General features: G+C 37.9%; 1 protein-coding gene across 1 annotated transcript in view; it reads left to right on the forward strand.

Annotated features, from left to right (window-relative positions):
* The window catches only part of LOC306847316 (angiopoietin-2-like), a 28,261-nt gene extending 21,613 nt beyond the window's left edge, over nucleotides 1-6,648 (forward strand). The window contains exons 8-9 of the mRNA XM_079381203.1: nucleotides 2,455-2,585; nucleotides 4,701-6,648. Of these exons, the coding sequence (XP_079237329.1) occupies nucleotides 2,455-2,585; nucleotides 4,701-4,861 (292 nt within the window). The 3' untranslated portion in view covers nucleotides 4,862-6,648. The remainder of the gene's footprint in view (nucleotides 1-2,454; nucleotides 2,586-4,700) is intronic.
* The last annotated feature ends 5,166 nt before the right edge of the window (nucleotides 6,649-11,814 follow it).

Here is an 11,814-nt window from a genome sequence, read left to right on the forward strand (position 1 = left end):
TCTATTGGGTTCAGGTCTGGAGACTGGCTAGGCCACTCCAGGACCTTGAAATGCTTCTTACGGAGCCACTCCTTAGTTACCCTTGCTGTGTGTTTGGGGTCATTGTCATGCTGGAAGACCCAGCCACGACCCATCTTCAATGCTCTTACTGAGGGAAGGAGGTTGTTGCCCAAAATCTTGCGATACATAGCCCCATCCATCCTCCCCTCAATACGGTGCAGTCGTCCTGTCCCCTTTGCAGAAAAGCACCCCCAAAGCATGTTTCCACCCACATGCTTCACGGTTGGGATGGTGTTCTTGGGATTGTACTCATCCTTCTTCTTCCTCCAAACACGGCCAGTGGAGTTTATTTTGGTCTCATCTGACCACATGACCTTCTCCCATGCCTCCTCTGGATCATCATGGTCTTTTTTGGCAAACTTCAGACGGGCCTGGACATGTGCTGGCTTGAGCAGGGGGACCTTGCGCGTGCTGCAGGATTTTAATCCATGACGGTGTAGTGTGTTACTAATGGTAACCGTTGAGACTGTAGTCCCAGCTCTCTTCAGGTCATTGACCAGGTCCTCCCGTGTAGTTCTAGGCTGATCCCTCACCTTTCTCAGGATCATTGATACTCCACGAGGCGAGATCTTGCATGGAGCCCCAGTCCGAGGGAGATTGACAGTCATCTTGAATTTCTTCCGTTTTATAATAATTGAGCCAACAGTTGTTACCTTCTCACCAAGCTGTTTGCCTATTGTCCTGTAGCCCATCCCAGGCTTGTGCAGGTCCCTAGTGTCCTTAAGCCGGGCTCACACTGTGCAATTTTTAATAGTCTTTTGCAATTGTTGCTTGTCACACTGTACGAACATGATCCCCATGTCAGGCTGTAGGATCTCAGTTGTCTTAATGTCAGACTGTACGACAGTCAAGACGTACTCAAGAAGACTTGTCCGGAGTTTTATGTCATCAATACGTGACCCGTGTTCTCTCGCTATAATGGTAGCTAGCAAACAACAGCAACGTGTAGCGTTAGTTTTATTAATTACATGCCTTGATGTTAAAAAAAAAAAAGAAAAAGACGACGTGTGTGGAGCAAGTCATGGCTGGGCAAAAGAGGACTTTATGGACTTCCAGTTCTACAGAGCGAACTTGAGGTAATTTTGTCATTCGAGTTTAAACATCCTGCCCCTTAATAAATAAAATTTAAGTAAACTTTACTTTGTACATATATTGTTTTTACAAATAACGAAGTTGAAGTTTGAAGTTGTCGCGCTAATTGCGTCATCAAGTTCAGTGCTCCTATTGGTTCTTGGTTTGACGGTCGTCGTAGGAGATGTCACACTGCAGGAAAGTGTCTGAAATCTTCTGACACTGCCAGAATGTAATCGGAGGAAAAAATTTATCGCAACGGCCATTAATTGGCTGTCGGTGAACATGTCAAACCAGCGATCTAGACAACCGATTTTAGCCTAGGATTACAGGAATCTTTTAGGATTTTAAGATTTTCAAAATTTGTCTCAGACGACCAAATCGTGGCCAAAATCACACAGTGTGAGCCGGGCTTTAGACAGCTCTTTGGTCTTGCCCATAGTGGAGAGGTTGGAGTCTGATTGATTGAGTGTGTGAACAGGTGTCTTTTACACAGGTAACGAGTTAAAACAGGTGCAATTAATACAGGTAATGAGTGGAGGATAGGAGGGCTTCTTAAAGACAAACTAACAGGAGACAAACTAACTGTGAGAGCCAGAATTTTGCTGGTTGGTAGGTGATCAAATACTTATTTCATGCAATAAAATGGAAATTAATTATTCAAAAATCATACAATGTGATTTTCTGGATTTTTTTTTTTTTAAATATTCTGTCTCTCACAAAATTACAGATCCATTCTTTGTAAGTGGGAAAACTTGAAAAATCGTCAGTGTATCAAATACTTATTTATTACTTAATACTTATTATTTGCCCCACTGTGTATATATATATGATTTATTCCTGTGATGGCAAAGCTGAATTTTCAGCAGTCATAACTCCAGTCTTCAGTGTCACTTGATTTTTTAGAAATCATTCTGATATGCTGATTTGCTGCTGAAGAAACATTTATTATAATTATCAATATTGAAAACAGTTGTGCTGTTTTTGTGGAAATGGTTGTAATTTTATATATATATTTTGTATTGTTTGTTAAATAGAAAGTTCAAAAGATTAACTTTTTTTTAGATGTCTTTACTTTCACTTTCATTTAATGTATCCTTGCTTAATAATAAAAGTATTTATAAAAAAAAAAAAAAAAAAAATCATACTAACCCCAACCTTTTAAAGGGTAGCACATTTGTATTTATATTTATAAATGTGGGTCCCTCACAAGGGGAGCCTGCAGTATCAAAAATATTAAAAAACATGTTTTGTGTATTATTTATTCTGTATCCATCCATACAGGTGTGTTGAAATATTCAGTATTTGTCTTTTTCTCTGCAGTGTCCATGCAAGAGGTTTCAGTGGTACAGCTGGACGCACCAGTAGTCTTACCCACTCAGGAACCCTGTTCAGCACAAAAGATCAGGACAATGACCAGTGCAGCTGCAAGTGTGCTCAGATGGCCACAGGAGGTATCACATTTACATTGTTTCTAACAGTATGTAATTATGAAATTGCATATGATGAAAAACTATTTTCCAGCATCCTCCAAAACAAGAACTACAATAATGTAAAAGTATCAGTATTTCCATTGCAACTGAGAAAGTAGTTGTAGAGTAATCTCTTAATTAAAACAGCAGTTCACATTTACTTTATTTAAATAATGATCCTGATCCTGAAAATATGGCGAACCTTTTTTTTTTGTTTCTGCCATGGTATTAAAGGGGTCATATATCATATATTTTTGGTCCAAAGGTCTACTGCACTGTAAAAAAAAAAAAAGTTGAGCCAGTTTAAAATTAAGGCAACCAGCTTCAGCAGATTTTTTTAGTTTTCAGTTTATACAACAAAAAGTTGAGAATCTCCTACAAAAATAAGTTGAGAGAATTAAAAAATCTGCTGAAGCTGGTTGCCTTAAAATTTTAAACTGGCTCAACTTTTTTTACAGTGTGGTGTAAGTCAGGTGGGTTTGCTGTTAGGTTCAATACAGTTGGTGGTGCCTTATACCTTGACAGCAGCCTTTTTCCAAAGCTTGCATTACATCTTGACAGAACCACAACATAATCCTCACTGACATGTACTGCACATACTCTGAAGGTTGGGCTGATGTGATCAGGGACCTTGTTAAAAACAAACTTTAGACAATCTCTACTAAAGTTCAGCAAAGCCACACATCTGAGTTGCTGGAACCAAGCTCCCTCCTTACCTCCAACAAGTAAAGGTAACTCACAAAACATCCATGAATCCATCCCTTTTGTGCTGCTTACAATATATCAAAACAGTAGAAGGTTGTGTAAAAAATATTTGCTCAAACGTATATTTTTATTTTTCAAAATATTAATACATACAATAATAGTATTTAAATATTAAAATAACAGTCTATATGGCAATGGCTTGGCTAATGAATATTATTTAGATCATGCAAATGGTCAGTCTAGCAGTATTTAGGAACATCATTATTTAAATAAAACCACTTCAAAACCTGTCACTGCTTTTTTAAATGTCATAAAATCAAAGAAAGTCTTATCATTATGACTTTTTAAATCAAGGGTTGGCAAGTAAGTTTGGCATTGGGCCAAAAAAAAATCACCACTAGATGGCAGGCCAGAAAATAGTCAAATGATCATTTAGGCTATTAATTGATGAAAAATGCAAGCAGATTTGCCTGCATGTGACTTACTGTTACAGTGTATTTTGTAACTGGTAGTGAGCTGTTACTCTGTGTAAAATCCTGCGACAGTCATTAACAAAAAGCCACATTTGTGTGGCGGTGTCTGATCAGAGTATGTGAGCGGAGTGGAGCGGAGCATCAACAATTTCCCCTCCGCGCTCCGAGCATTTAATAATCACTCCGCTCCCACTCCACTCTGCGCTCACTGATATCAGAAACACCGCTCCGCGTCTAAAGTATTTCAGTATGTTTGAAATATCACAGTTCTATGGAAGCCCGTTTCCGCCACTGAATAAAAAATAAAAAAAAGGTTGTGCCTTTTTATCTCACAATTCTGACTTTTTTCCCCCCACAGAATTGTGAAATATAAACTCGCAATTCTGAGAAAAAAACGTCAGCTGTCAGCTGAAAATATTCAGAAGGAACAAATAAATTCCTTGAGAAATATAACTTCCCGCTCGTGTCCACTGCAGTCATCATAGCCTTCACATTCTTTCTGATTTGAGTGATCCTTTTCTATCTCGGTAGCTAAATATGTTTAACATGTGAATTCTTGCTAAATATGCCGTAATGTTATGGGCTGTTGGCATGAATTGTACTCGTGATGGAGCGCTCTTGGAGCGAGTGAAAACCACGATGCTCCGACTTTTAAAAAAAATCCGCTCCTCGCTCCATTCAAAATCACACCGCTCCGCTCACATACTCTGATTGTGAGTAACTATTGCTGTCATGACAGATCTATTTCAGAACCAGCCGCTATCAAAATATTCTGGCTACGGCGAGGGCCAGATATTATTGCTGGCGGGCCACTTTTGGCCTGCGGGCCGCCTGTTGCCAACCACTGTTTTAAATATTAATGAAGGAAATTTAAACCAATCACAAAATAACTGAAATCACTTGCCTTTTGTCCCTGCAGGGTGGTGGTTTGAAGCTTGCGGTCCATCCAATCTCAATGGGATATACTATTCTGGAAGCTCCAATGTGATACGGTATAACAGCATAAAGTGGTACTACTGGAAAGGGCCGAGCTGGATGGCGACAATGACCACTATGATGATACGGCCTGTGGACTTCTAAAAGCAGGAAGAGACTCTCACAAATGGGTCATTTGACTTCACTGACAGCCAAATCATCCAAACAAGCTGGTGACATCAATGAAAATTATGAACAACTTGAGCACTGGACAGCTTGTGCCCATGTCATTCAATCTGTCTCTGTTTTGTTTGTTTAGTCTGGCGAAACAGACACAAATTGCACCATAAATGTTTTATCTTCCTGTATAGCAAACTCTTCCAATGTAAAATGCAATGAACTGGAATGGCTGATCATTGCTCACATTTGTAGTTGATGTTTGAGCCCAATGTCTGTCTGGTAAAACACTAACCTATCTTCCTCCTCCATCCAGTGGAACATCAGCTTTCCTAAGATTTCTTCTCCCATTCTAATGCTTTTAAAGGGTTTAAGAGAGAGAATACCTCTATAAAAGCGCTCAAGACACTGAAACAGGTGTATGTTTTATAAGCATACCTTTCATTATAAATATATATTTGTAATAAAACAACAGACACCAAGTCAGACTTTGCTACAAGTTTCTGTTCCAACCTTCCATACAATATAGGCCTATAGGAATATTCCTTCTTTACAAACGTAATGATATGTAAATTAATATTCCTTCTTTACAAACTTAAATGTTTAATGATATGTAAATATGTTATATATTAAATGTATGTTCAGCAAGAAGAATGTTTAATCAAACAGAAAAAAATGTGATACTGACATGACTGAAAATAACTTATAAATACCGTGCAGTTGAGAAATATTGATTCAGTAAATGCTCAATCAATTCAACTGAGTGAAGGATTCATCTACTGATTCAAACCGGCAAGTCCCCAAACTATTAATTAAACTACTCATTCATTTGGGAATCCGATTGTTATTTATGTATTTACCTAAAAAGAACCAGGTTATAAGAGTGATTTGTTCGTGAATGGTTGTGGTGTATGTTTTTGATTCGCTAAAAGAAACAATTTAAAAGACATTCATTTGGGAGTCAGGTTACACTGGGCAAATTGCATACGTTTGATTCATTAACAGGTTTGTAAGAGTCATTCATTTGGGAATCACGCTTGAAGGTTTTTATTGAATCACTTGAAAGAACTGGGTCATTTATTCAAGAATCTGATTACACTGGTCATCGGTTTTGATTTATAAACAAGAACCGGTTCTTAAGAGCCATTCATTTGGTAATCACACTATACTGTTCTCACTGTATGTTTTTAAATCACTCAAAAGAACCGGTTCATAAAAATCATTCATCTGGGAATCAAACTAGACTCACGGTGTGGTTGTTTTTGATTCAATAAAAAGAAGAGTTTCAGAAGAGTCATTTGTTCGGAAATCAAACAACATGTTTTAAGCACGCACCAAGTGTTCTAAAAAGGAGGATCTAAAAAGAGTCATATATTAGTGAACCACTACACTGGACATGCTGTATGTTTGTTTTTGCATACAGCCTGTGACAACAGCTCAACAGAAAGACATTTCTTGGCATTATTTCACAGTATGCTTCTTTTTAGTGCATTCCATACAGACTGCAAACTCGCTTATTTTGCTGTGGCGCTGGAGATTCAGCAGCGGTGAGAGCTCTGCTGGAACACGGGGCAGGAAACAGCCTCAAATCCACTATGGTAATTACTGTGGTGTTGTCTACGCTTGCACTCTGCCATTTTCATAATTGCAAAAGCAGCAGGTTTGGTTTAAAGCTGCTGTGGAAGACTGACCATCCATGCAGCGTGTTAAGAGTCTATATTATCCCCACTTTTATGCCAATCGCTTGATGAATAATTCAATAAAGGCTGTTCTTATAAAACACTTCTCAGAGGCTGGCTCTCTTGGCCTGCTGACCTGTGTTCACACTCAGCACTTAGCCATGCTACTACTGTCATGATTTAATGCTCTGGTCTACAACCCCATTCATCCGTGGCGAGAGCGAGAAGACTTACCTGCTGTGCTCTTTCATATGAGATTCTGCATTGATTTGCCAGAAATATACTGCAAGGCATGTATAGATGAAGACATTCCCCATGCGCCATAATAACTAGCACAACTTTATTACGGGTCCAGCAGCAGAAGCAGCTGTGATAGATTACTGTTGCTGAAATGAGGGTTAAGCTTGGGGGGGTTCCATCATATTTGGGTTTAAAGAGAGATCTGGACAGCTGGCTCCTCCCGGTTTAGAGCAGGTATGAACCTCGGCTTGGAGAGTGTATTATTTGTTGACGCCATCATAATACCGACTTGGTTCAGTGTGCAAATGAGATGCCCTACACTGACAAGGGGTTCCGCACCAGTAGAGCCTTTGAGCACCTCCAAGAATTTATCATCTTCTTGAGCAAGAGAACGGAGAAGAAAGCAAGCTCAGTAGGGAGGGTGTGCATGGTTTCCACACATAAATCTCTGTCCGGCCTCAGTTCCACATAGTGGACTGGATGTGAAGACAGGTGAAGTCAGGGACGTGCCATAATGAATCTAGGGGACGGTGTGATACTGATGGCTCAGCAGAGCAGAGACTACTGACCTCGAATGAAAACGTTTTTTGCATTCTCTCTCAGTTTGTTTGTTTACATGTAGCATGTTTAATCATGTATGCAGATTAAATGTTTCTTGTTGCCACCAGGGGGCACTAGAGTCACAGAAACATTACACCGTGCTTCTAGAACCAAATAGAAGCTGCGTATTTGGGAAACAGAACTGATTGGGAGTTTGTCTCCACTCTGCTTTGCCTTTTCTCTCTTATCATTGTGTTTTTGTCGCAAATTCTTATGCATGTCAGTCATAACTATTGCGAGGTGACTCTTTTATGCCGTTGTCTCAAGCAGATGGCCGAATGGAGGGCTGGAAAAAAGGGACGATTGATGGGGGAATCGGGTGATACTTGCTCATAAGGCATGAGAAATCTGTTAATGATTTGTGCACTAACAAAGTGAGAGTCAAAAAGGCTGGAAGACCATCAGAATGGGCTTGTTAGAACATATTGTCACTGCAAATGCATTTGCGAACCTGTCAGCGTCGGCTGGGTAATGATCTAACCTATTAGCACTTCAAAGTCTCGGATCTTTCCTTCTCTGTGGTGGGGGTGTCTTCTTATGTTGCATATGCAAAAATAAGAAGAATATATTGTATTTATTTCAGTTGTTTTTCATCTAGACTCTGATGTTAATTTGTTAAGATATTCAGAGCAACACCTAATGAACTGAATGTTATATTGTGGTAAATCATCCACTCCATTTGTTCAACCTTGATTCCATTTCATTTTACTTGAGCTTATTATTTCCAACAGCATATTTACATATAAAAGAGTACCGACTCTGGCATATGCACTCTGCTGTTGTCATTCCAAAAGGAGGGGTCTTTCTCAAGAGAATGCACGTGGAGCAGTAATGCCTAGTGTTCAAATTAAGAGGAGGGCTAGAAGGGGGCCAAGATCAACTTGAGAGGGGGCTCCTCAACTGCACTTTGAAGTGTCATTTCTGAAAGGAAACACACAATACGGTCTGTTCATGCGCTCTGCTATATTGCCAAGATGATTTGGTGGTGGTGCATGTGATATAGCATATGTGTTATATCTAGATGTGTTTATGTACAGCATACATCATCAGGGATCTGTTTACAGATGAATTACACTACAGTTCAAGTTAGGGGTTGATAAGCTTAATGTTTTTGAAAAAAAAAGTCTCTTTTACTCACTAAGGCACACAAAAACAGCAATACTGTAAAATATTATTACAATTTATAATAACTGTTTTATATTTGAATACACTTTATAATGTAATTTATTCTCGAGATAGCAAAGCTGAATTTTCTCAGTAGTGCAATATGCACAATATCGGTGCCACTTGGAGCTTTTTTAATTTATAAGTATATTGGACCCCCCCCCCCCCCCCCCCCCCCCCCAAATTCTAATTATCTGCTGGATGTATAAAGCCATATAATTGTGCATGCTAATTTCCCCTGTTTTTAATTACCTTTATCTTCATTGAATGCTCATTTATATGTAATCTTTCAAAACACTAATAATTTAATAAATCTTATGATATCTCAAAATGAATATCCATTTTTTCACATTGTATGGGAGCTAAATCCACTTTTTAGTGTTTTAGGTGTAATTTGGTTTGACAAAATGGTATAAAATAATATATAATGGAATAACAATAGAGCAGAATAGCACAATTTTATGACATTTACTTTAGAATATAATTTATTTACATGCTTACCTTATGAACATATGCAAGTACTGTGTGTAAATATGATAACGTGAGTAAATATCTAAAAAAGTAAACTTCTTAAAATATTTCATAATCTACTTTCTTGAAGCTTTAGTATAATTATAACTCAGTCTCCAGTTCAACCCTGACAGCTGAGGTGTCTCCTTCTTCCACCTCAAAGAGATCTTAGGGAAAAGCGTGAAAAATCACGACAGAATCTATTAAAGCAAGGCACAGACTTGACCCAGGGCACAAAATAAATATTTGATTTGGACGGGAAAGGCAGGCCATGAGTTAATAGGCTTAATTATTTATTTAGCTCTTTTTTTAAACTCCCCTCTTCCAATAGCATATGCATTAGGAGCGAACATGAAGAGCAAATAAAATTGTTGGTATGACCCCTGGCTACTTGTTGACTGGCTCCCTCCTATTTGTGAGGAGGAGGCAGGAAGAGAGAGAGAAACCGATGCAAGGAAGTTGAGGAAACTGTTATGGAATAAAAGTTATTTTCTATCGTGCTTGGGTGTCTCCATTGCGGTGTGCTGAGAGAGGAGAAAAAGAATGCAATGAAGTAGGTCTGTCGACTGAATGGGTACATAGAGCCTTCGGCTTGTCAACTTCAAATTCACTACACCACCAACCGTCAATCAAAAAGTCAGGAACAAAGGGAACGTTGCGCTTAAATTCAAGTTTTAGTTGAAAAATAAGACACTTTGCAAGAAGCATATAGAGCGATGGGAATATAACGGGGTCCTGCAGACCATGCTAATTGAAATGCACAGTACAGTAAGTCCCACAGCAGATGTTGTGCTCACAATGCTTCACATCAGAACTTGCCATTTATAATTTCAGTGCAGAAAACCAACGATCACAATTTATTTAGAAATGCATTTTAATAACCTTTATTTCCTTAAGCACTGCAAATGGTCTCATCCGTATCCGCTGTCCCCATGACTCACATCATGAATTTATCTAGAAGGCTCAATTAGAGCTAATTGCTGCTTTGACATTTATACGTTTTAATTTCCCAATGCATTTCAAGAGGGAAAAAGTTGGACATCTACAAACTAAAAGTATTTCTGATGGTCTGGTCTTATCTGATGGTGATAAGATGATGATCCCTAGTTAAAGCATCAGCCATAAACTTAAACTCACAAATGCACAATTATATGAATGAACCTAAAAGTTCAAAATAGTTGGATGCATGGACATATATAATTTCAAAAACTTCTTGATTCTAAGTTTCACTTCTGATTCAGAAATCTGTTGCTCAGCCGACCCTCTCCAGCTTGTTTCTAGAAATAGAAATGATGGTGAGAAACTAGCTCACGAACTTGAACATTCTCGTTTGACAGATCTTTCTGCACCACATACATTTTTGTTAGGTTTCAGTGTGCCATTGTTCCCATTAATGAGAATATTTTAAGCAGAGAAAATATTGGATGTAAGAAGAGCATATTAGGAATTTAAGGTTTTCAGTTCCAGAGGGCCAAGGAAAAATAGAGCCCTTTATAAATTTTTCATCCTCATTAAAGAAATCCATCAGGGACACAATAATAATGCACCCTCATAAAATATTACATAAAAATAATAAATATACACTGATGTTAGAAAAAAAAAAAAATTAGGTAAGATTAAATTTTTTGAAAGTCTTATCCTCACCAAGGCTGTGTTTGTTTTATCAAAATACAGAAAAATAGTAATATTGTGAATTATTATTATTATTAATATAACTCTTTTATATTTTAATATATTCAGAAAATAATTATTTTAATTAGATATGTATATTTGACATTAATATTTAATATAATTGTTATATTTATATTTATTTATTTGATATACTATTTTGATTTTTTTCTATGTTTAATTGTTTGTTTGTTTGTTTATTTATTGATTTGTTTATTTGAGAAAATCATGATACAGTGATACAAAAAAAGAGCATTTGAATTGATTTAATATTTTGTAACTGTCTTTACTGCCACTTTTGATTAATTTAATGCCTCCTTGCTGAAAAGAAAATTCCACTGACCCTAAACTTTTGAATGATGTGCAAACAAGAAAAAAGTAAATAAAATTTGGCTGTTCTCCATAAAGTAAAACGTAGTCATTTAAATACTGCCTTACACTGAATACTGGCACATGTTGTAAAGTATTCCATTATGCTTCTTTGAAAAGCTTGCATGTAAAAAATGCATGTAACTAAATTGGAAATATTTATATTGTGCAAAGCCTGGAAAATGAGTTACATTCTTACATTAGCATTGAAAAAACATCCCACATTGCACTTATTTCACCTCTGCACAGATGCGATCTGATGCACGCATTACTGTCATAACAGTACAGAGGGGCTGGGCCATGGCCAATGATTAGCAGTGAGCTCACGCTGCGCTAACATGCACAGTTGCCTTAGACCAGAGAGAGGTAATGAGCTTTGGCTACACAGGCCATGTTGTCCATCATTACTCATCATTACAGAAAACATCCTATATTTAGAGACACATGGTCTGTTTATCATTAACCAGATGCATGTGAAGATTAGCTTGTTTGCGTATAATGAATAAACACATTTATTTATGTATTTATGAACTGTACTATCAATGACTGTCAGTGTGGGCCGGGGGCCAAGGTTTCCCTGTTTGTTTGCAGAGTAAAGTGGCTCTATGGGACTGCTGTTGAAGGGTCAGTGGAAGAGAAGGTGGGTTTTAAGTGACACCTCTCTGACTCTTTATGTGGATAGAGGTCAGTGCTAGGAGATGGCCCAAGGCC

This window comes from Barbus barbus (assembly GCF_936440315.1).
Source record: "Barbus barbus genome assembly, chromosome: 27".
Taxonomy (NCBI): Eukaryota; Metazoa; Chordata; class Actinopteri; order Cypriniformes; family Cyprinidae; genus Barbus; species Barbus barbus.